We start from the raw sequence: 25738 nt of genomic DNA on the forward strand, positions 1-25738 counted from the left end.
TAAATTAAAATTATCACTCCCCCCAAACACATGAACTCCCCTTCCCTCACACACAAATATAACCCCTCCCCCTTCAATGGGCACACATAATTACCCACCTCAACAAATACACACATACACACACACAAAACCCCTGCTCAATAAACACACACACACATACACACCTAACCCCCTTAACTACACACGTAATCCATCTTAAATGAAAGAATTTTAACTAATAACTATATAAAAATATGCATGATTAATTATGAGATTACAAACATAAGACACAGTTTAGCCCTTTCCCACTTGCAGGTAATGGCTCTCACAGAAGTACCAACCTCACCTCTCTTAGATTATGGCTCTCACAGAGGTACTGACCCCACCTCTCTTAGATTATGGCTCTCACAGACATACCAACCTCACCTCTCTTAGATTATGGCTCTCACAGACGTACTGACCCCACCTCTCTTAGATTATGGCTCTCACAGAGGTACTGACCCCACCTCTCTTAGATTATGGCTCTCACAGATGTACTGACCCCACCTCTCTTAGATTGCAGCAGTCACAGACGTACTGACCCCACCTCTCTTAGATTGCAGCAGTCACAGATGTACTGACCCCACCTCTCTTAGATTGCAGCAGTCACAGATGTACTGACTCCTATCTCTCTTAGATTGCAGCAGTCACAGATGTACTGACTCCTATCTCTGTTACAGTAGGTTCCTCACCCAGAGCATTTTTATTTCATTTCGTTTTGAAATAACGGAATTTGTGCTCTGGATTTGGGGGAAGTATGGATTTCAGATATCAGTGAAGGAAAACACAGGTGGGGCTTCAGTCTTTGCACTGACCACAGGTCCAGTCCTCTATAGATAGGCAGGTGTTTTTGTGCCAAACTGTTCCGATGGTAAGGCCGTGGTCACTGAACCGGCGCATTGTTAACGCGTGCCCTTGATTTGGCTCTAGTACTTTGGCGAGGTTGTCTGCTAGGAAGTAGTCTCTGCATTACATTGCAATCACTTGGCAGATACTCTTGTCCAGAGTGAAGCACGGTAGTGGAGAACATCAGTGCCACGCTTGGGAATACAGATCTGTGGTATCGCCAAGGCACAGAGCCCTGTACGTTTCCGATTCATCGATAAACAAAATATATAACGTTGCAGTTGTAATTTCTTTTTCTGGAAGTTTTATAGCCCAGAGAATCTGCCTCTGGGCAGAGTTTGTTTGTTCTTAAGCACCTTGTGCTGATAGTGTGGGACTGTCTGATTTATCCTTGCAAAGGGTAGGCTTTTTGGAATGGTTTTTTTTTCCAGAATTCTAAGTCAGTGTTCTAGAATTGTGTTCTCCATAGCTTTCATAGTGATTGTTACATCAGCATTAGAATGTTCAGTTAAGGACGTTCTAATCACATTGTGATCTCACACCTTAAAGGGTTAAGTGCTCTTTCTCTCTGTCCCTCAGCTCTATGACGGTACGCAAAGGGAAAAAACTCACCATCTCTATCCAGGAACACATGGCCATTGACGTCTGCCCTGGCCCCATCCGGCCAATCAGACAGATCTCCGCCTACTTCCCTCGTCTCTCCCCCACGTCCGCCGCCGCCGCCGAGCCTCTCTCTCCCAACCCGGCCGGTTTCCCATCAGCCCTCAGCCCAGGGGGCGGGGCCTCAGTCATGGGGGGCGGGGGCCTGCTGTCCCCTATGCTGCCCGGAGCTACAGGAGGCGGGGCTCTGTCCGTGATGGGCAGCGTCGACACCTCGGTGGAGATTGACAGTTGCGACAGTGACGACAACAGTAAGTCTATTCATTGCTCATTTTTTCACCTGGAAAAAATTGAAATTTGGGCACTCTGGAGAAATGGTAAGCCCAGGGAACTCATTTCAAGAAACTTTTCAACAGTGACATTTTCAAACGCTATCAAAGAGAAAACCAGAAAATTATCTTTGAGTGCATTGTGGCATTTGCCCCAGACACTCCCTGATCCAAAGCACATTAGGACTAATGCAGAAGAACAAGGAGGTATTTGCGTGAACCTGAACATTAAAGCAATGCATGGTTGTACATAGCATATTCAAAATAAGTGATCTAGATAGCAGTCAGGGATTAGTTTATTTATAATATTGAATATTATACATAATGTCATCCCTCTTAATGTTAATACTGATGTGTTTCAGCATTTTTAGGTACCCTGGAGTTCAGTCTTCTGTATGAAAGAGCTACAAGCACCCTGCACTGTACTGTGATCAAAGCCAAGGTACCTGTCTTCATTCATCTGTAAAATTCCGCTCAGTTTTTACTGTCTGATTAGAGGATTTGAATCATTTACACTGCACCAGTGAGCAGAGGCGTCACTAGGGGGGTGCGGGGGGGTGCGGACCACACCGGGTGACACCATCAGAGGGGGGTGACACCGAAATGACTGGCAAGAAATGTTTTGTGCAATGTTTTGTGTAGCGATGGGTTGAAACAGCGAATTTCTCTGATGCAGTTTACTGCCGGTTGAATTAATTAGCAGCGTTAATGTGACAAGAAGCGCTCTGTCGTTTGAATGCATAACCCCGGTTGACAACATCCAACAGCACACACCCCCCCCCCCTTGTCGACAACATCGGGTGACACCAACCCTAGTGACGCCACTTCCAGTGAGCGTCACACATGAAATATGCAGAGCAGGCCTAGTCAGGGAACTCTTGCTGCAGCCGACAATTGGTCGGCTTAAGCCTAACCACATGCTTTCACACTCAGCCAATCACATGCACACATCACTAATGCAGCGCCTTTTTTTATACCGACAGTCAGACCTGTCCAGCGCTGCTCATTGCCTGTGCAGTGGGTAAGGAACTGGACTTGTAACCGAAAGGTCGCAGGTTCGATTCCCGGGTAGGACACTGCCGTTGTACCCTTGAGCAAGGAAATTGCTTCAGTATATATCCAGCTGTATAAATGGATACAATGTAAAATGCTACGTAAAAATGTTGTGTAAGTCGCTCTGGATAAGAGTGTCTGTTAAATGCCTGTAATGTAATGTAATGTAACATTGCATTAAATATATTCATGAATATATTTAATCTAAATAAGTCAGTTGCCCTGACTGAATTGGTCTTAAGATTAATTTCAATGGTAATAGAAATGTTCGGAGATAAGTCTTCCACAAAGCAGCGACTACAAACGATTATTTGACCAGCATTCTCGGAGTAAAACGTACCCGGGATTGTAGGGCTTGGTATTTCGATTCGTACATATTTAACGCATTCCAGCAGCGGCCCCGCCAAAAAACGTCATTTCGACCGACCGCTCGCCTCGTGCGGCGCAGATTTGGATCAGGCGTTAGCGGGCGTGATTACGCGACCTCCCTTTCGCGGCGGGAAACGTTCCCCCGCGCTTCTAATATTTCATCGCCGCGGGCGCCTCTGCCAAAACCGACCGACTGTCAAAGCTCGGGGTGTGGCCGCGCGCCCCGGGGAATTCGGCGGGTCACGGTAGCCTCGTCTCGGCGACTAGCGGCGACCGGCGGATTTGTGGACGAGGGTTCGTCCGAGAACGGAACGAATCCCGCCGTAATCGCTCGCCGTCTGCGGCCGTTCTCTCCGGAAGCTTCTCTCCGGAAGCGTCGACGCACAAAGCCGGGCGAGGCTAGGCGGGCCTCGGAATTTCATCGCGCGCTCCGGGTAGAACCCGGGCGCGTCTGTCGCTCGACACCTTCCGGAAGATTCTTCACTTAAATTTCACCGCAGGGGGCTCTCCGGCGGCGCCGGTTTCCGCACTTCTCTATAGTGAGGCATGAAACTCGGGGCTTAGCAGTTTATCACTATCGTAGCCGGTCTGGGGGAGAACAAAAAAAAGAACTGCTGACGCCTTGCTCCGCTCCGCGCCAGCAGGGGAGAAGTCCTGCCCTTTTGCTGAGTGATGTGTTCGGCTGAAAGCCGGTTTTAAACAGTCTTGCACGGAGGCCCCCGCTCCACTTGAGGAATGCGGTGGCCTGCTCCCCACACGCGGAAATGGAATTCAATCTCTCGCTGCACTGTTGACTCATTTTTATTGCAGCCACTGACGCATGCGAAAAACACATAAAAACGCACTGACTGATAAACACATAAAATGCGACACATTTGGTGCTTTTAATGATGCCAAGCATACTCTCAGGTGTTACTCATATTAGTGATGTATTTACACTCTTCTGCGCTGTAAGTCACTCTGAATAAGGGCGTCTGCTAAATGAATGTAATGTAATGCAAAGCTCCTGCATTATTATTATTATTATTATTATTATTTTCACCGTCTTGTCAATTTGATTATCTTTGCCTGTCTTTGGCTATCTTGAGCGGCGGTGTTGATGCTCTCCTCTCTCGTGAAGCTCCCCTGAGTTCTGAGATCAAGGTCGTAGCGCCGCTGAGAACAGCAGCGGTAAAGCCACACTCCCTTAGATCCACAGCCGTGCGCTCAGTAACCCAGGGGAAGCGCCCCGTCTCTGCCTCTCCCACACACAGGGCCTGAGACCGATGGATTTCAACGGGCTGGCTGATCCCTACGTCAAACTGCACCTGCTTCCAGGAGCGTGCAAGGTCAGTGCCGGCGCCGTACGTGGGAGACGAAGACCAGCAAACAGCACTGAGCTCAGAAATACCACCCTGTCTCTCTCTCTCAATCTCACACTATGTCTCTGTCACTCTCTCCATCACTCTTTCTCTCTCTCTCAAATTCTAATTCAAATTCAAAATGCTTTATTGGCATGAAATACATTTGCAAATATTGCTAAAGCGTACATATATAAACACAAAAAGAGGTTAGAGCTTGAACATAAATTGAACCAAACTCAATTCAATTCAATTCAATTCAATTCAATAAGCTTTATTGGCATGGTAAGGGTACACTTACATTGCCAAATTCTCGACAACATCACGTCATACATGTACAAACATTGACCCATAGACTGATGCAATAATCAATTTAACTACAATAAACAGAAAAAATATAAAATGCAGACAATCCACAGAAATAAAATTCTACATCTAGAACATAACGCATACAAAATGTCAATGAACTATAATAATTTTACTTTTCTGCTGTCAATGTTACTCCCTGTCCCTCAGTTTGTGGCAAGTGGCAATATATTGTGCGGCCAAATCTACACATTCCCTTCTTTCTTTCTCTCTCTCTCCTTCAACCTCTCTCTCACTCTCTCATTCTCCCTAAACCTCTCTCACATTCTCTCTCTCTCTCCTCTCTCTCTCTCCTTCAACCTCTCTCTCTATATCTCTCCCTCTCCCTCTCTCTCTCTCTCGCTCTCCTTCAACCTCATAGAGGAGACCCATAGTGATATTGGGAATGAGGTAGACTGGGGTCTATGGTGGGGAGGGCAGTATGTTTTAAGTCATGGCACAAATTTCAGTGCAGGAGTAGCTGTTTGTTTTTCTCCTGGACTAGGGACAGTTATTAAATCCACCACTGAATTAGTTAAGGGCCGGGTTATTTTAGTTAGGGCCGAAATAGAGGGCAGTTTTCTCTGCTTTGTTAACATTTATGCTCCCAATCAGGGCTCAGAGAGATTAGCTGTTTTTAAGAAGCTGAGAGAAGTTTTAGCACAGTGCAGTCAGAATGAGTGCATTATCATAGGAGGGGACTGGAACTGCACTATAGATTTTACTGTGGACAGGACCAGCGAGGAGCCTCATTTACAGTCGTCCTCCTGCCTCTCTAGCCTGGTCACACGTTTTGATCTAGCTGATGTATGACTTAAGCACCCTACCACAAGGCAATATACTTGGGTGAGGATATCTGATGGTAGAGTTAATGCAGCCTGGCTTGATAGGATCTATATCTCTCAAAATTTTATTTCAAGACTATTTAAGAGTTTTATCTACCCTGTTACTTTTACTGACCATCATCTTGTAACAGTGGATATCTGTCTTTCCCTCACTGTGAAGGCTACATCATATTGGCATTTTAACAACAAGCTAATACAAGATAGGGCCTTTTGTGAAAAATTTGAATTTCTTTGGGAGTGCTGGAGAAGAAGAATTTGTTTCACTAGGTCAATGGTGGGAGGTGGGGAAAGCTCAAATTAGAATTTTTTGTCAACAGTACACATCACATTCTACAGCAATTATTAAAGGAGCAGTGCAGGACCTTGAACAGGACATTAAGAATATGGAGAGTTGCTTGATTGAGGAAGATAATTCTGGTAGGAGGGACCTTTTGCAACAGAAACGGTAGGAGTTGAGTACCTTGTTGCAAGAAAGAGTAAAGGGAGCATTAGTGAGAGCCCGGGTCACAAACATAAAAGACATGGACGCCCCTAGTTCTTTCTTTTTTAACTTAGAGAAATCAGAGGCACAGAGGAAGCGGATGATCTGTCTTCACCTTCCTGATGGGAGGGTGACCACAGACCCAAGCCAAATGAGGCAGCATGCTGTAGATTTTTATACTGCCCTCTATGGGGAGGAGGACTGTAACCAGAAATGTACTAAAGAGCTTCTCCTGGGGCTTCCTCAGCTGGGTACTGAGGAACAGGCTGCGCTGGACTCTGAGCTCAGCCTGGAAGAGTTTACCAAAGTAGTTGGGCAGCTGGCTTCTGGTCGGTCACCAGGCATTGATGGGCTGTCCATGGACTTCTACAAGCGCTTCTGGGATATACTAGGAGCGGATCTACGAGAAGTGATGCTGGATTGTCTGCAGGAAGGGGCACTACCAGTGTCTTTTCAACGAGCAGCTCTCTCTCTTTTGTCAAAAAAAGGGGACTTAGCCTTAATTAAAAACTGGAGGCCTGTCGCACTCCTGTCAAGCGACTACAAGGTGCTCGCCAAGGTTTTGGCAAATAGACTCAAGGAAGCATTAGCAAAACTGATCCATCAGGATCAGTCTTATTGCATTCCTGGACGATCCATTATGGACAACCTGTTTAAGATGCGTGATGCAATGGATGTGTGTAAATTGTATGATCTAGATATTGGCATAATTTCTTTGGACCAGGAAAAAGCTTTTGATCGTGTCAATCACCAGCATTTGTTTTCCACACTCAAGGCATTTGGTTTTGGGGAGCTTTTTATTTCTTGGGTAAAGCTGCTATATAGTGGAGCTTCGTGTATGGTCAAAGTGGGGGGTTGTTTAAGTAGGCCTGTAATAATGACGAGGGGAATCAGACAGGGCTGCCCAATTTCTGGACAGCTTTACAGTTTAGCCATTGAACCTTTGTTATGTAGGCTTAGGGGTAGACTAACAGGACTATCTTTACCAGAGCTACCAGGGGACGCACCAGTGAGTGTTTCAGCATATGCTGATGACATAAATGTCCTTATTAAGACACAGAGCGATGTGGAGATTTTGGTGGACAGCCTAAAGCTGTATGAGAACGCCTCATCGGCAAAAGTTAACTGGGAAAAGAGTGAGGCCTTACAGCTGGGGGGATGGAGGACAGGGTCATTACCCAGTCTGCCAGGGATGCTTAGATGGGACAAAGAAGGGCTAAAGTGTCTAGGAGTTTTTCTAGGTACTACAGACTTTCAGAAGAAGAACTGGGAAGGGATGTTGGACAAGGTTGTTGCTAAGTTGTCTAAATGGCGGTGGTTGTTGCCACTAATGTCCTTTCGGGGGAGAGTCCTGGTTATCAATAACCTGGCTGCCTCAACACTATGGCACAGGCTTCACGTGTTGGAGCCATCAAGAGGTCTACTGGAGGAGACACAAAAACATTTTTTCTGGTCGGGCCAACATTGGGTGAAGGCTGCACTGCTGTACCTCCCTGTAGAGGAGGGGGGCCAAGCCATGGTTGACCTGCGGAGTAGGGTTGCAGCATTTCGTTTGCAGGCTGCCCAGAGACTATTTTATCACCCAGAGCTCAGCTGGAGAGGCTTAGCGTGGACTTTGTTGAGGAGGGCTGGAGGTCTCGGTTATGACCGTCAGCTTTTTTTGTTAAATCCAGAGAGAATGGATTTTTCTGCACTTACCCCTTTTTACAGATCTCTTGTGAAATCATGGTACGCAACGTTCACTATTAGGAGAGACATTACCTGTCCTGGGCGGTGGGTTTTGCAAGAGCCGCTTCTTCACAACCCTCTCTTGGAGATCAGATTGCTGCAGTCCATCAGTTTTCAGGCTGCCCTGATAAGCGGTGGGGTCACCAAGTTAGGTGATCTCATGGACAGAGGAGACTGGAGGACGGTACATGAGCTTGCAAGAAGGATTGATACCCGGTCAGTACGCCTGGTAGAGCAAGTTGTAGAGAGGGTCCGTGCCTCACTTCCTGGCCCGTTTCGGATGGAAATTCAGAGACTCAAGCAAGATGGCTGGCCAGACTTGGAAGAGGAGATGGGGTTTCCAGCTTTAGCTGTAACTGCAGCTATTGATGGTCAGCAGGATGCAGATAACTCCATACTATGTCTTGGCACACCTCAGCTGGGAAACTTTGAACAGATCAGCAAAAAAGCTTTGTATCTGACAGCAGTAAAGGTCCATCACCAAGCCACTCTGAGGAAGGTGAACCCATCGGGGTGGCCAGGGGATTTGGGACCAGGTTCTTACCTGAGAGGGTGTTGGCGCTCCCTGTATGAGCCTCCCATAGAAAAGCGTACTGCGGATCTGCAGTGGAGGCTTGTCCATGGGGCCATCGCTACGAACAGACACATTGCACATCTTGATCCAACAGTGGAGGAGACTTGTTTATTCTGTGGGGAGGTAGAAAGTGTGGAGCACCTCTTCTTTGAGTGCGATAGGCTAGATGGCATGCTAGGGATAGTGAGGCAGTGGTGCACAGGGATAGGCATGGTTTTTTCTAGGGAGCTGTACATAGGAGGGCCAAGGTACATAGTTTTAGAGAAGAGGAGGGTGTGTCTGCTAAATTATATTTTTGGGCAGGCTAAGTTAGCAACTTGGATGAGTAGGAAAAACAAAAGAATTGGGGAAGGATCAATGGACGCAGCAAAAACCATGTGTGGTCTGATAGCAGCAAGGCTTCGCGTAGAGTTCTCCTACTATACACTTGTGGGAAACAAACAGCTTTTTGAGCACTTGTGGGGAGTAAATAGGGTGCTATGTCACGTGGATGAGGAAGGGGGGCTTAATCTTGATTTTTGATCCTTTCAATTTTTATTATTTTCTTTTAATTTATTATTTTTTTGCTGATGGAGTTTGGATGTTTTTTTATATAAGAAAATGGAAGTGTGTATGTTTCTCTTCTCTCTCTCTGTCTCTCTCTCTCTATCTCTCCCTCTCTCTCTCTTTTCTCTAGCTATTTCTCTCCTTTCTGCCTGTGGTTAGTTTGTTAATTGTTTTATTCTTTATGTTGCTTGTATATTATTTTTATTTTGAAGTACAGTCATTTTCTGTGGTTGAACAATGTCCCAATAAAAGGGTTTTTTAAAATCTCAAATCTCTCCCTCAACCTCTCTCTCTCTCTCTCTCTCCTCTCTCTCGCCCAGGCGAACAAGCTGAAGACCAAGACGGTCCGTAACTCTCTCAACCCCACGTGGAACGAGACCCTGACCTACCACGGGATCACCGAGGAGGACATGTGCCGGAAGGTACTCAGGTAGACCCCCGCCGCAAGGCTCCGACGGCTCTGCCCCCTGGGGGGCTTCGCGTGACCCCTCCCCATGCTCCCCCCCCCCCCTCTGTCCCCCGCCCCCCCACCGTGTCTGCGCAGGGGGGGAGGGGGGGAGGGCACTCCCTCCCTCCTCCCCTCTGTCCGCCTCCCCCCTCCGCTCCGCTCCGCAGCAGAGGGGTCCCCATTCGCTCGGCGCCTTTGATCCCGCCTCTCTTCGAGCGCTCCCTTCCCGGCCCGCGCCTCCGCGTGTCCGTCACCTTCGTCTGCCGGGGGTCTCTGTTGACCGTTCCTCCCCATCGTCCCCTTTGTGCTCTGTGAGTGACAGACCAAGTACAAGAGTTCTCACAATGCAGCAAGTATTTGTAAAAGGGAAAAATAACAGCCTTTGTGTGTATGACCATCAGTAGGGCCAAGTTTGTGTGTGTGTGTGCGTGTGCGTGTGTGTGCGCATGAGTATGTGTGCGCGTGTGTGCATGTGAATGCGAGTGTGTGTGTCTGTGCGTGTGTGTGCATGAGTGTGTGTGTGTGTGTGTGCGTGTGTGCGCATGAGTATGTGTGCGCGTGTGTGCATGTGCATGCGAGTGTGTGTGTGTGTGTGTGTGTGATGTGCGTGTGCATATGCAAAGGTGCTCATGTTTTGATGAGGATGGTTGTAGTCGTGATCATGTCTACAGAAACTTACATGCTCACAATGTGCATAACTCTACGCATAAAATACACAAAACGTTTTTATGGAAATAAAGAAATAATGTATACACAATAAACACTGAACACAACAGTAATTCAGTTCAAATAGACACATATGTTTGAAGGCAAGTTTAAAAAAGGGATCTTCAAGTGTGATTTCAAAGATGAGTCAGAGGACCTGAAAAGAAATCTGGCAAATTATCCCATAAAATCATAGCCTGAGGTGCCAAATGCCTTGCATGCCTAGCCCCCTCTTGTTTTAATTTTGAGTGCGACAGGTATTTGTGCACTTGTGTATGACAGCACAAAGACGTGCACGAACATAATAGCATGCTCTGTGTGTGTGTGTGTGTGTGTGTGTATGTATGAGAGAGAGAGAGAGAGAGACAGAGAGAGAGAGAGAGACAGAAAGATAGACACATCAGGAGAAATTGATTGATAGAGGAAAAACAGCAAGAGGTATAAAGAGATGGTATTGATGCAGCCACTATGTGAAGGGCCATTATAATATAATTATATATTTTTGTTTCGCCTTATTTTTTCATCTGTTAATATTCCCAACGTGCTGAAAGCCAGAATTACAATCAAACTGCTTCTGTCACCGTACAGATTATGTGCAAGGCAAAACACTTAGCTGTCACTCAAATCAGCAGCATCAAGGCCATAATGTATTTAGCAATACCCATTCCCATAAACCTCCACACCTCTCATTTTCCACTTGAATTTCAATGCGCTAATCTCATCTCTTGCTGTGGCGCGTGGCACGCAGTATTCTTTAGGGAGGAATGGCTTTATTGCTATATTCAGGTTTGCGAGACTAAGACGGACAAAAAAAAGACCTTTAACGAAAACAAAGAGAATGGTATCCCTGGGCAACAAAGCTCGAGGATCTCCCGTTTCGCACGTTTTGGAAGAACCTGCCGGTTCAGCGGCGCAATGGCAGCTGGCGGGAGCATTTAAGTTCCCAGGTCACGGATTTACGGTTGGACTAAGCTCAGACCGCGGGCCGCCCTGCTCCTCTCTGACCGAAAGACCGGGCGTGTTCGGAGGCTAACGTTCCGGTCCGCTATTTTCTCTCTGGTGGGTTTTTCCGGGTTCCCGCTCGCCACTCCCTGTCCAATGCGCCGGGTCTCACCTGTTTCCGCCATTCGCCGTTTCAGGTGTGTGCTGCTGTCAATACGGCACCGTTTAATATTCACAGAGCATCACCGAGGGACTGCTTTTACACAAAGGTCAAGTCACATTGATTAATGGCTCTGTCGATACTCTGCTGTCCTAAAGCTGCGTATGTGTGTACAGTACGCGGGCAGCTGTCTGTTAGCGTACGCCCCTCTATCCATCAGATTATTAGCATATGAACGCTTCCTTTGCATAATTCATATTTCCATTAATCGTAACAGGAGGCCCGCGATGCGGCCGCGAACGCACAGCCGCCCCCTACAGCGCGGTGTTGATATAGCGCAGTCTTCCACAGTCAGGCGCTCTTTTAAAGCAGCGCCGAGAATGAGCAGGGGAAACGAGCAGGGTTTTGAGAGACGGCAGACTCTGCGCATGGTGCCTGACACCCACGGAGGGTGCCTTCCACCACGCAGCCCGGCTAACTGTCACGATGTTTCACCTCTCCCCGCGGCAGGCATCGTTTACAGAAAGAACAACATTTTACCGATTCTGCGGTCACGCGGTTTAGAGTTTAGAAAAAGACAGCTCGCCCTGAAAATCATCTGCTCGCACTTCTGTCCCTGAGCCACCGGGACGCGTGGGAGTTTTTTTTTTTTTTTTTTTAACAGCCTCCGCGTCCCCGCTTTTGCTATGACAAGGCAGCCTGGTCCGAAAGTTATCCTTTTTCGGCATGCGGAAACGTTTAATTACTCTGGGGAGCACTTTGCGGCCGTGCTGCTCGCAACAGCACGCGAAGACATCCGAACCCCAATTAAAAACATGCGCGGTGTTTGCGCCGCAGGAATAAGTTAACGGAGAGTCGGTTTTGTACAGTATCCAGCAGACAGAACCGAAGCTGTAACCCTTTAACAGGTCTGCTGTGCTCCTCGGGCTGCCGTTCTCCATGGGAAGGAGCGAGAGCCTAATTTGAAACGCTCGTGTACTGACAGGCGCTAATTCCTCTGTAAATTGGTGGCGTGCGGACGCATGCATTCCCCTCATCCTGTCAGCGCGCGTCGCCTTCCTCTCTCCAGTCCGCCAGCTGAGCTGCACCACAACGCTAAAATGACCCCACACCACCAATATCAAATATCACAGCCTGTCTCCCCTCTCCCTTTCTCTCTGTCTGTCTCTCCTTCTACCTCTTTCTCTCACTTTCTCTGTCTTTCTCTGTCTCTTCCACTCTCTCTCTTTCTGTCTCCCTCCATCAAATTCAAGTTGCTTTATTGGCATGAAATACAAATGTAATTATTGCCAAAGCATGCATTCATCAATTAACTAAATCAGAATTATAATAATACTAATTATTATTATTATTATATTGATAATAATAAGAAGAATAAATGCAACAATATATTATAATAACAACAACAACAACCATGACACTGATCTGGACTAAGTGGTTAGAAAATGGATGGAACAACAACAGCATCAATAATAAATCAATAAATATGCCCATGTTTACATGTTTGAGGGGGTTGGACTCACTGTCTCTCAGGCAAAGACAGGCCGAAATGAACAGTGCTGCAACTGCGGCTGTAGGTCCTTCTCCTAACAGGAATGTACATTTTTCTTCATTTGACAGGTAAATGAAATGATAAATTAAGTGCAGATAATTTGTGGAAATAAATGTTTCTAATTGGTGAATAGTTTGTGCACGTTAAGGAGGAAGTGCATCTCTGTTTCTGCCTCTCCTGTCTTAGTGACCACATATTTGACTGCTATTACTTTATTTTTAAGAAGTGAGCATGTCATCTATAGCCAAATCCTTGAGTACTGGCTACTGTATATTTCAATGAAAAGCTCATAGAATCTCCAAGTTCAATTGAAAGGGATACAACAAAAAAAGCTATTCAAACTCACTGGCTCGCTAGCATTTTATGTTGATGGATGTAATATGAATTAGCTAGCTGGTTAGCCTGCCAAATTTGAGCAATTTTGAGCTATTAATAACTGATGTTAGAATCAAGGAGGACGATGTAGTCTTGGGGAAATCGATGGAAAAAACAACAGGAGGAAGCCACTCAAAATGGCTGCTCACACAGCCTGCAACCCCTCCCCTTAGGGTCTGATTGCAACAAGTTGAAGACACAAGTACAAAAAATGATATGCAGGATAGCATTTGAGAGGTTATAATTACTGAGTTGTCTTTGCTGTAGTTGTACAAGTCTGCAACTGTTCTAGTGTATTCTCACATTAATTCACAGATTTGTGAAACCATTCTACAGATATGTGAAATCATTTACAGATTTGTGAATCCATTCTACTGATTTGTGACTTCTGCTACAAAAATACCTTCCAAAATAGCAATTAAGTTTGTTTTTTGTTTTGGTTTGATTATTCAAATATTCCAGATGGACATCTTTTGTTTTGTTTTTTGGGTTCAGATCTTGGATTTTCAGGGCTTGAAATTGCAATTTGTCTTGGGGACCTGATTTGAGATGCATCCAAAATTTAGTTGCTCTTTTTAATGTTCACTATTAATGGGTATCAGCCTAATTCTGCCCTGCATGTGTTGGTGGGTGTTTTTCTTTGAATGTTTTGTACTGTTCTGGAAAATTCTGCATGCCAGGCCTCTGTAGAATGCCTCTGTAGGAGGCCTCTGAGTGTAGTAGAGATGACTGAGTGGACCCCATACTTCACTTCCATATAAGGCAATTGGTTGGATTACACTGCAATCCAACCGATGTTGTGCCAAATTCTGATGGGTATGTTTATTTTTTGAAATTTTGTTCTAACTGCATAAAAGGCTCTGCAAACTTTTTCTTTCAGTGTATTCACTGCCAGACCAAAGTTTCCTGAGGCACTTATTTTGAGCCCCAGGTAGTAGTCCTTGTCTTGTGGGTGGCAGCAACACCTTGTTGTTTAGGGTTAGGCCAGGTTGTAGATTGTTCCAACAGCACTCTTGATATCGATACTAAAGAGAGTTGGTGATAAGCTGCATCCCTGAAAAACATCTAGTCCTTCAGTGATGAAATCTTTTTTATTGCACACTTCACTTTTACAAACTTCACACAAACCTTATACCCTACACCAATTTGGAGGATTTTATTATATAATCCCCTCATGTCAAATAGAATCAAACAGCTTTTTAAAAACCAATAAAGCATGCACAAATTTTATCTTTGTTTTATTGGCAGACATGTTGATTAATTGGGGTGTGTAGGGCGAAAACGTGATCAGTTGTGAGGTGGTTTGGTCGAAAGCCAATTTGTCCTTTTGCTCTCTCTCTCTCTCTCTCTCTCTCTCTCTCTCAGGGTGTCGGTGTGTGACGAGGACAAGCTGACTCACAACGAGTTTATTGGGGAGGCGAGGATTCCACTGCGGAGGGTGAAGCCAGATCAGCACAAGCACTACAACGTCTGCCTGGAGCACCCCCCTCCCGTGAGCCAACAGTGCCCCCTCAGGGCCAGTTAATATTTACCGTTAATAATTAGTTTAGCCTTCTTCCTACCGCATTCGTCGCCATTCACACTGCTGCAGTCAAACTGCCCCATCTCTTATCAGGACCCTGCAGATTATTGCACTTGGCCTGTGGCATTGGATTCCCTGACTGCACATGTGCAGAATAAGACTGTTTCCCTTCCTCTCTCCTCCACAGCTTCCCTCTCCCACTGCCATGAGCACAGCACTGCGGGGGATCTCCTGCTACCTGAGAGAGGTACAGACCAGGCCCTCTCCTTTCTTTGGCCCCTCCCCCTCCCCCCACCACTCTCTACTCCAGGCCCCTCCCCCTCTCTGCACCAGGCCACTCCCCCTCTCTGCCAAGCCCCCTTTCTGCTCTAGGCCCCTCCCCCTCCCCTACCCCTGCCTACTCCAGGCCCCTCCCCCCCCTCCCCCTCTCTTCCCCAGCTCCCTTTCTGTTCTAGGCCCCTCCCCCTCCCCTACCCCTCCCTACTCGAGGCCCCTCCTCCTCTCTGCTCAGGGCCCCTCCTCCTCTCTGCTGAAGGCCCCAGCACCAGTCCTTCCCTCTCTGACCCCACCTCCTTGCCTCCAGGCAATAAATCTGAGGTCAGACGCCAACCCATTCACTGTCAAATTTAAACGAGCACAGCAGCATCCGAGCTCAGAACATTTGCCTTATCTCCTCCGTAACTGAACCGAGCTCGTATTTCAGTTGACGTCTCTCAGGAGGCAGCGTGGGTTATGAAAGTAAGAAATGAAATAACAGACGAAATCGCGGATAAAGATGGTATATTCGTCAATGAAGCAGGCTGAGAGCCAGCGGAGTGGGGGATGTGAGCCGGAGAGATGGAGCGGAGGAGGCGTGGAGCGGAATACAAAGGATGCATCACGATGGAGGGCAAGAACGAGGAGGCTAAAATCAATGCCGCTGTGGGAGCCTGGGAAGAACCAGAGGAAATGTGCTGGTGAAAAGGAGGGAAGAAAAGGGAACTAAAGTTAACTGAACTAAAGTAAACTACTATAAAGTAAACTACAGTAAATTACAGTATAACTATAATATGCAGAGGAGTAAAGAGGGATAGGTTGACCAGACCAAGAGGGGATGAAGGGTTTGATATGGTTTTAGACTGAAGGGTTCGTGATGCTTCGGACTAACGTTCTGCAATGCTTCAGACTGAAGGGTTTGTGAAGCTTCAGACTGAAGGGTTCACAATGCTTCAGACTGAAGGGTTCATGACGCTTCAGCCTGAAGAGTTGATGATGTTTCAGACTGAAGGATTCAAGATGGTTTCAGAGTGATATGTTCACAATGCTTCAGACTAAAGGGTTTGTGAAGCTTCAGACTGAAGGGTTCACAATGCTTCATACTAAAGGGTTTGTGAAGCTTCAGACTGAAGGGTTCACAATGCTTCAGACTAAAGGGTTTGTGAAGCTTCAGACTGAAGGGTTCACAATGCTTCAGACTAAAGGGTTTGTGAAGCTTCAGACTGAAGGGTTCACAATGCTTCAGACTAAAGGGTTTGTGAAGCTTCAGACTGAAGGCTTCACAATGCTTCAGACTAAAGGGTTTGTGAAGCTTCAGACTGAAGGGTTCACAATGCTTCAAAGTAAAGGGTTTGTGAAGCTTCAGACTGAAGGGTTCACAATGCTTCAAACTAAAGGGTTTGTGAAGCTTCAGACTGAAGGGTTCACAATGCTTCAGACTAAAGGGTTTGTGAAGCTTCAGACTGAAGGGTTCACAATGCTTCAGACTAAAGGGTTTGTGAAGCTTCAGACTGAAGGCTTCACAATGCTTCAGACTAAAGGGTTTGTGAAGCTTCAGACTGAAGGCTTCACAATGCTTCAGACTAAAGGGTTTGTGAAGCTTCAGACTGAAGGCTTCACAATGCTTCAGACTAAAGGGTTTGTGAAGCTTCAGACTGAAGAATTCATGATGCTTCAGATTCATGGGTTCGTAGCGCTTCAGACCAAAGGGTCTGAGATGGTCAGGGCTTCAGAATGGGGGCTCTAACCAAACAGGCCAGAGAGCTTTGTGGAAATGATGAGCGGAACACCCGCTCTGGGAGAGAAAAGGTGCGGAGAGCCAAACAGCAGCTGTGGCGTAATGAGTCCCGCGGAGATCAGACTCGGAGACGGACAGACGGACAGACGGACAGGCGCAGCCGACGGGACGGAGAGGCAGGAGGCAGTTAATGAGCAGGAGAAGAGCGACAGACCCTTCGTTCTGTACGAAGCCGTCTGTGGGGGCCAGCTGCCTTTTGTATGAGCCATTTAAAAACTGGTTTTGATATCGCTCTACTGAATGGCTTGAAAGCAAATGCATTTGCATTTGAAGAATGTGTATTTGCGACAGAGGGGAGGTAACCACCAGCCCCCCCCCCCCATCCTTCCCTCCCTCCCAGCTTTGGTCAATCAGTCTGTACATCTCCACAGTCCGCCTGCGAAACCCTAATCCGCGGTCTCCTTCTCTAGCGCCGGTCCGTCCTGCTGGTCCGTCCGTCCGTCCTGCCCGTGTCGTCTGGCCTCGTGGGCGGGACGCTTGTTTGTCGGTTCGTTTCAGAGCTCTGGCGCTCGCGGAGCTCAGAACGCCGCTCGGTGTAATCCGCGGGTCCGCGAGCTGGCAGACGCACGCGGGAGAGAGCGCAGAGAGGAAGGCAGCGGACAGCACCCCGCTGCGAGGCCACACTGAGGGGGGGGGAGAGAGAGGGAGAGAGGGGGAGAGAGAGGGAGAGAGAGGGGGAGGGAGGAAGGGAGAGAGAGAGAGAGGGAGGGAGGGAGAGAGAGGGGGAGAGAGAGGGAGGGAGAGAGAGAGAGGGAGCAACAGAAAGAAAGAGAGGGAGGGAGGGAGAGAGACAGATGGGAGGAGGAGAGAGAGAGGGAGAGATAGGGGGAGGGAGGGAGAGAGATAGAGAAAAAGAGAGAGAGAGAGCACCACTCAGTATTCAGGGGCAAAACAGTGCATTAGTATTAATGAGGCCCTGAGGTTTGGCACAGAAATGGGGGGAGGAACGGAGGGATGGTGGAGAGGCACAAGGGGAGGGACTGGAGAGAACAAAGAGGAGAGGGAGGGAGGGAGGGAGGGAGGGAGATGACAGGAAACTACACCACACCACTACTCCCACCTTTGTGTTTAGGTGAATGAAGATGAACAGATAATACACAGAAAAGAGGGGAGAAAAGGAAAAAAAGAGGAAAATAGTGGCAAAAGGACTGTATGTTTGATGAAGGCAGCGTGTCAATACATGCATGCATTTAATACAGCGCAGTAGAGCAGCAGCTATTTAATACAGCGCAGTAGAGCAGCAGCTATTTAATACAGCGCAGTAGAGCAGCAGCTATTTAATACAGCACAGTAGAGCAGCAGCTATTTAATACAGCACAGTAGAGCAGCAGCTATTTAATACAGCGCAGTAGAGCAGCAGCTATTTAATACAGCACAGTAGAGCAGCAGCTATTTAATACAGTACAATAGAGCAGCAGCTATTTAATACAGCACAGTAGTGCAGCAGCTATTTCATACAGCGCACTAGAGCAGCTATTTCATACAGCACAGTAGTGCAGCAGCTATTTCATACAGCGCACTAGAGCAGCTATTTCATACAGCACTGAAGTGCAGCAGCTAGCTTTCCCACTGTGATCCATTCTGTTTCTGAACTCACTGCTGCAGACACAGCACTCTGACCCTCCTCCTCACAATAGGCACTGATCCGTACAGTATCAGCTGAACCCCTCTCTCCCTCCTTCCTCCCCCTCTCCTTCCACCCCCACTCCTCCCTCCTCCCCCTCCACCCCACCCCCGCAGTGGGAGAATGAGATGCAGCGGAATCTGGAGGAACGGGGGCGGCTCCTGCTCTCTCTGCAGTTCCTGCCTCCGGCCAACGAGGAAGAGGAGGAGGAAGAGAAAGAGGGAGGAGCCAGGGAGGGGCGGCGGGGCAGGCTGTGTGTGGGGGTCCGAAGATGCGCCCATCTGGCCGCCATGGACGTCAACGGATTCTCCGACCCCTACGTCAAGACGTGAGCGGGAGGAGATCAAGAGTGTGTGTGTGTGTGTGCGTGTGTGTACGTGTGTGTGCGTGTGTGTGCACGTGTGTGTGTGTGTGTACACAACATTGTGTGTGCGTGTGTGTGCACGTGTGTGCGTGTGTGTACACAACATTGTGTGCACGTGTGTGTGTGTGTGTGTACGTGTGTGCGTGTGTGTGTGTGTACGTGTGTGTGTACACAACATTGTGTGCACGTGTGTGTGAACACAACATTGTGTGCACGTGTGTGTGTGTGTGTGTGTGTGTACGTGTGTGTGTGTGTGTGCACGTGTGTGTGTGTGTGTACGTGTGTGTGTACACAACATTGTGTGCACGTGTGTGTGTACACAACATTGTGTGTACGTGTGTGTGAACACAACATTGTGTGCACGTGTGCGTGTGCATGCGTATATGGTCGGGTGGGATCTAGCAGCTGAAGAGATGGCAGAAAGCGGGAGTGAAACAGAGAGAGAGAAGACAGTCTCCATTTGCTTTCTCTGACCCTCCCTCCCCCTCCTCCTCCTCCTCCTGGACTCCTACAGTCCTCACTCTCTCCTCTTCTCCATTTCACACTTTCCTCTTTCTCTTTTGCTCTGAACCTCAAACGCCTCTCATCTCCACGGGCCTTCTTTTCCTCTATCTCTCCAGCTCCACTCCTCCTCTTTAAATTACACCGGATCTGCATGTGCTTCGGTTCCAAGCCCTCTTTCTGATTATTCACACACACACACACACACACACACACACACACACACACAGGCACATGCACACACACACACACTCTCACTCTCTCTTTGGTTCTCCCTCCCTTTGTTTCTCTATCTCTCTTTCGCACCACGGAGTGCTGATCAAAGCCTAATCTCAGCATGGTGTGTGTGTGTGTGTGTGTGTGCGCATGTGTGTGCGTGTGTGTGCATGCGTGCGTGTGCTCTGTGTAAATACAGCAAATCAAAATTTCATGGATATCAATGGGATGCCTACACAAAGGCAGCAAATTCAAATTTGTGTGTGTTTTAGGAAGTGTGTGCGTGTGCACGTGTGTGCATGTATGTGTGTGTGCTTTAGGAAGTGCGTGGATGCGTGCGTATTTGTGTGTGCGCGCGTGTGTATATGTGTGTATTTTAGGAAGTGCGTGTGTGCATGTGTGTTTTAAGAAGTGTGTGCGTGCGTGTGTGTTTTAGGACGTGTGTGCGCGCGTGTGTTTTAGGTAGTGCGTGCGTGTGTGCGTGTATGTGTGTGTGTTTTAGGTAGTGCGTGCGTGCGTGCATGCGTGTGTGCGTGTATGTGTGTGCGCGTATGTGTGTTTTAAGAAGCGTGTGCGTGCGTGTGTGTGTGTTTTAGGTAGTGCGTGCGTGCATGCGTGTGTGCGTGTATGTGTGTGTGTGCGTTTTAGGTAGTGCGTGCATGCGTGCGAATGTGTGTGTATCATCCTGCTTCGACAGCAGTATGAACCCCCCCCCTTCTCTGTTCCTCGCTGTTCCAGGTACCTGAAGCCCGACCTGCACAAGAAATCCAAACACAAAACGGCCGTCATTAAAAAAACACTCAACCCAGAATTCAACGAGGTGAACATGCTCACGTTTTATTCTGTTTTACGGTCATATCTGACGGTTACGGTTGCGTCTGAGTGGTCAATGTCAGCAGTATAACACTTTTCAAACCTGTGAGATTCAGTGCTTCATTGATAAAAATTCATTGAGGAAATTCATTGATAAAATTCTGTTTGATGTATCCAGAAAACCATGTGCATGCGCTGTACGTGTATTCGTGTATAGTCACACACACACGGACGCACATGAACATGTGCATGCACACATACAGACACTCACACAAGCACACACACTCTGGCACCCACGCACACACGCACACCATTGCACATATTGCATCATCATTTGTTCAAATTGGCTGGTTTCCAGCACTACACAATATTCTAGTTCCAAGTCCATTGAAAAAATAAAAACAAAGTTGTTGAGTACAAAAACATTTGCGCTCAGGTTTTAGGCATTTAATCACAAAGGAACACAAACACTTAGAGAATAATTGTGTTTTGGAGCTCTTGAAGATTAGAGTGCATCACCAATCAACTCAGTAATTAAATTTATGGCTTTAAGAACTATGAGACGTCCTAGTCATAAATAGTAATATTATATGCCGTATCATCTGCTACCTTCGTACACATTTTTATTGCGAACGTTCCTTTGTATTGAGGCTCTTAGTGACATAATAAAAGCATGACTGCCTTGTTTCCATAGTTTATTCCGCTTTTATTTCTGCCTCACTCTGCCCATCAAACTCAACACCTTGACTGCATAAACATGTATTATCCACCACCACCACTTCGGTTTTCATTTATAGCATCTTCAAAGGGAAATCCTTAAAGAACAATCAATGCCGTCGCTAACTCATTTCCATGCATTTAGTTGAATAACGTGATCATAGATTGTGATTTTGCGGTATAGAACGCAAGAATATACGTTGAGAAGGACAAGCCATTCAGCTCATTACGGCTCACCATTTACCTTCAGAGCATCCAGCACTGCATCAATCCTGGACTTGAACACCCCAAAGGTTTATGTCTCTACTACACAACGTGATAACTCTCTGCATCGAAAAAAAACCTTCCGAAGCGCATGCTAAATTCACCCTTAACTAATTTCCACCTATGACCACTTGATTTACTGACAGAACTCAACCTGAATAATATATTATAGTTCAATTCTTTAATCCCTTTTATGAATCTAAATGTTTTTATCAAATGACCCCTTTCTCTCCTTTTGGTAAGCATGAAGAGAACAAGTATCTTTCCTCTTATGTCTTTCCTCATTACAAGTGCATTTCATACCAGGAATTAGTTTAGTTGCCCTTCTATGAACTTTATCCAGAGTTCCTATATCTTTCTTGTAGTGACGTGCTCAGTGTGGTCCAAAGTCATAATAGAGATTAATATAACTTCCTTTGATTTACAATTAAGACTTTTGTTTTCAATTTTCTTTTTGTCAATCTAATTGCAATTTGTCATCTTGAATCCTTCAATGGAAACAAAAGGGGGAGCACAGTCACTGATGAAATTTCACTTTTTATTCTGAAAGGCATGCTTGTCAGCCAAAGCCTTTCAACGAAGACATCCGAAACTGCGAGATATATTCCGTCCTAAAAAAAAGTACTGCAAATCGGTATTAATGGCCTAACGTCTAAAACGTGTCCAACCTTTTGAAAAACGCCGCTTTCCTTTTCGGGACTCATAAAGGTGCCATGACAGCCGCAGTTGCATGGGTCATAATTCTCCTCTCCTTACTCTGTCCACTTCACAGGAGTTCTTCTACGAGATCTCTCCGTCAGAGCTGAGCAGCAAGACTCTGGAAGTCACAGTCTGGGACTACGACTTGGGCAGGTCGAACGACTTCATCGGTGAGAGGGGTTCTTTTTACTGCCGTTGCACATTTATAATACCATTACGCTACTGGAGAACAAAGCCATTGTTTGACATACTCTCTTTGTGATATTATTTTATGTGTATGTAATTGCTATGATTTAATGCAGTGTTACATAAATTGTTTGCACATATGTGTTGGACCATAATGCATTCTGTATGTGCACTAGAATCATACTACTCATTTGGGTCTGCAGGGGAATACTTCAGTTGTTTAAGAAATGTTTCCAAAGGAAATAACTGCAGCACGTTGTGTATGCCAGGGGGCGTGTCTCTGAGCTGTCACTCACAGGGAAACGCACTCCGCCATTGGCTGGACTGTCTGAACAACAAAGGAAAGCGAGTGGAGAGATGGCACACGTTGACCAACAACCTGCCGAGATCCACCTACCACGACTGAAGCCACCGGACACGTTGTGTTTCGATTGGCCCATTCCTCCCTGCCCCTTGGGGGGGGGGGAGCATTTTGGGCTGGTCTGCATGCGTATGTACGGACAGATGCCGTTTTTTTTACCTGCGTGTCCTCCACCACCTGATGCACTACAACGAAATACTTATGCCTTTTAACTTTCTACACCTCCACACACTGACAAAACTCAATAATTACGCTTTCCCCGATGATGTTTGTCGCGCCGTGGAGAGCGCTATACGAGTGAAAGGTGCTACGCCGATTAAATCCGACTCAAATGACTTCAAATCCATTCCTTTATCCCTAAATAATGCTGCCCAACGCTGCCTACGGCACCCTTCCGACAATAACAGTAAGATTACCATCAAGCATTAGGCCAGATATTATCATTAGCCAATCACAACGGAGCACTCCCCATTATGATACTTCACTGGTAATGGCCATCATTATAGTAGATTCTTCCATGTGGTCTGTTTGTGCTCAGAATCTTAAAAATAAGTGCGTAGTGGACTATTGGCGTGTTCCCTCTTTCTTTCTCTCTCTCTCTCTCACTCACTCGCTCGCTCACCTTGTTTTCTTCTTTTGCTCTACCACTCGTCCTTTTCCTCACTCTGCTTCTCTGTGCCATTGCGGAATGCCTTCAGCACTCTTCAGTTCAAGATAAAAAAAATATAAATATACATACATATATATACTGGTGTATATATAAAAATCACTGTCAGTATATTACTGTTGTCATATTATTGAAATGATACAAAGTATTCCATCCTTTGAATGCGAAATGGATGTTTTGTGCTCAAATGTAATAATAATAATAATAATAATAATAATAGTGATAATAATAATTAGTCATATTGATATTGTTATTATTATTATTACAGCACAGTAATAAAGTCTATATCCTCATTAAAGTGAGCTGCAGTTCTCCAGAAGTGCCCGTGCTGCATGGGGCACTCGTTCCTTGTATCAGCCGAAAAGAAACACTGTCCGATTCCCACATCTCTCTTCCTCCCGCCGGCGAGCCAGTGCGCCGCCCGCAACGCATGCCTTCGTGTACGAGTGCCACTTTCTAACTATGCCAGTTGAGTGTTTACATCCACGGTTTTGGATCGCGTCCCGTTCCGCTCGGGGGAAGCGGCAATGTTTACCTTTTTACCAGGTGTTTATGTACAATATTAAATAAATTTGGAATGCGGTACGTACATGTTTGCATTGAGTGTTATTTTCTTCGGACCGTCAGATACGGCGCCCGTAATTCGGCCGTATAATACCGCCAAACCAAGCAAATATAATGCGCACAATTCATGCCGAAGAACATTAATCTCAATACACAGGTGGGAAGCCCCCGCCGCAGTGACTCATCAGTATGCTGCAGTAGCTGTTATGATCGTAGTAGAATTAATCAAGTATCCGCGGCAGCGGAGTTTCTACATCTCTTCAGTTTCATTTCTGAACAGCTGGTGGAATGTTTAATCACGGGGTAACACTTCCTTTTAAATATTTAAGCAAGCAGCTGCGGGGAATATATAATCATCATACGAGAGGACACATCTTTTAATGACACATCTATGCGAGGCTCCTTCGGGCCACAGTAGCCACTATTCCACGTTTTCCATCCAAACTGCAACCAACGTTTAAATTGGTCGCGCGAAACCCCCGCGTTAATCCCCAGCGGTTTATCATTTTTTAGTGCCAAATTAATCGCTGTAGATATACTAAATCTAGCCTATGCGCTGTGGCTAACCTAACCTACAGCTACTCCGCGATGTTCTGTGAATTAAGAGGCAAAGTCGATTTGAACTACGGGCTGGATTTTAAAAAACGCAACGACTGGCTTTGGAACGAACCAAGAAACGAAATTACATCGAGAATCGTGTTACGAAGTCTGCAGTTCCAAGATAGCATTCAGTCTATACTACAGCGATACTGCACGAGGGATTACTTCTGCTTGAATAAATGAGAAAATAAAATCGGTAGTGTTATCTGTGACACAAGGCTAGATCTATCTGCTGTTAGGCCCGCGTGAGGACTTAGTTTAGTTTCGGTCAGTTATGGCTAAAAATATAAAGCCATAGAATTGAAAGAGGGAGTACCTTCTTTATCACATCACTGTACGTTCTTCATACGCATAATTTGACATATGATTATCACAACTGCTGTGAAAAAGTCCCGGTCCTTTTGGAGCTTTATTGTGGCAATTCCTTCTGTGACTTAGCCTGTCAGTGACCTCTCAATGAGCGGCACTTACATTTCCCTGTTCCCTGTCCCTCGTGTATCGGTGATAAGCATGAGAACCGAAGCTATAAAATCTGAAATTGGAGGGGGCTGCTCACTCATTCTGGGATTATGATGTTTTAACAACAGGCATACATTGTTGATCATCCTCATTAATAGTTTCAGATCGTTTTAGCAGGTGGAAATTTACGACGAGTAGAGAGAATTCAGGACTTTACAGCTAAATCACGTCCTTTCACTAATATATTTCACTGTTATTAGAATTTTTTTATGATCAGTCTTTTATGTTCCTTTAAAAGTGCGAGTCGCTTTAAATAATCATGGAGGCAGCTGAGGTCAGCTGAACCCAGGCATGCCTTTAAGTGTGAAGCAAACGGACACGACAGTGGCTGTCAAACAAGCACGGGTTTACCTGAACCACAACAGGGATGACAAAAAGGATTCAGAGAGATGCAAACAAGAGCTCACACAGTGGCCAAACAGCAAACACTCTCTCCCTTTAATCAACTGCAGTTCATTAATTCAGGCAACAGGAAGCCGCCTTGATTGGGATTAAGCCCCAGCTGTCAGCCTGGCTGTAAGTGGGGCGGTGCTGTCTGTGGTTCTGTCTGTGGTTCTGACTGTAAGTGGGGCGGTGCTGTCTGTGGTTCTGACTGTAAGTGGGGCGGTGCTGTCTGTGGTGCTGTCTGTAAGTGGGGCGGTGCTGTCTGTGGTTCTGACTGTAAGTGGGGCGGTGCTGTCTGTGGTTCTGACTGTAAGCGGAGCGGTGCTGTCTGTGGTTCTGACTGTAAGTGGGGCGGTGCTGTCTGTGGTTCTGACTGTAAGTGGGGCGGTGCTGTCTGTGGTTCTGACTGTAAGTGGGCGGTGCTGTCT

The 25738-nt window shown here is 46.5% G+C and overlaps 1 protein-coding gene across 1 annotated transcript in view; it reads left to right on the forward strand.

The window, feature by feature from the left end:
• The window catches only part of LOC135243632 (double C2-like domain-containing protein alpha), a 29953-nt gene extending 6121 nt beyond the window's left edge, over positions 1–23832 (forward strand). The window contains exons 2-11 of the mRNA XM_064315601.1: positions 1444–1775; positions 2156–2235; positions 4469–4543; positions 9395–9504; positions 14622–14748; positions 14966–15025; positions 18572–18783; positions 20275–20356; positions 22103–22199; positions 22485–23832. Of these exons, the coding sequence (XP_064171671.1) occupies positions 1448–1775; positions 2156–2235; positions 4469–4543; positions 9395–9504; positions 14622–14748; positions 14966–15025; positions 18572–18783; positions 20275–20356; positions 22103–22199; positions 22485–22621 (1308 nt within the window). The 5' untranslated portion in view covers positions 1444–1447 and the 3' untranslated portion in view covers positions 22622–23832. The remainder of the gene's footprint in view (positions 1–1443; positions 1776–2155; positions 2236–4468; positions 4544–9394; positions 9505–14621; positions 14749–14965; positions 15026–18571; positions 18784–20274; positions 20357–22102; positions 22200–22484) is intronic.
• The last annotated feature ends 1906 nt before the right edge of the window (positions 23833–25738 follow it).

This window comes from Anguilla rostrata, chromosome 17 (assembly GCF_018555375.3).
Source record: "Anguilla rostrata isolate EN2019 chromosome 17, ASM1855537v3, whole genome shotgun sequence".
Taxonomy (NCBI): Eukaryota; Metazoa; Chordata; class Actinopteri; order Anguilliformes; family Anguillidae; genus Anguilla; species Anguilla rostrata.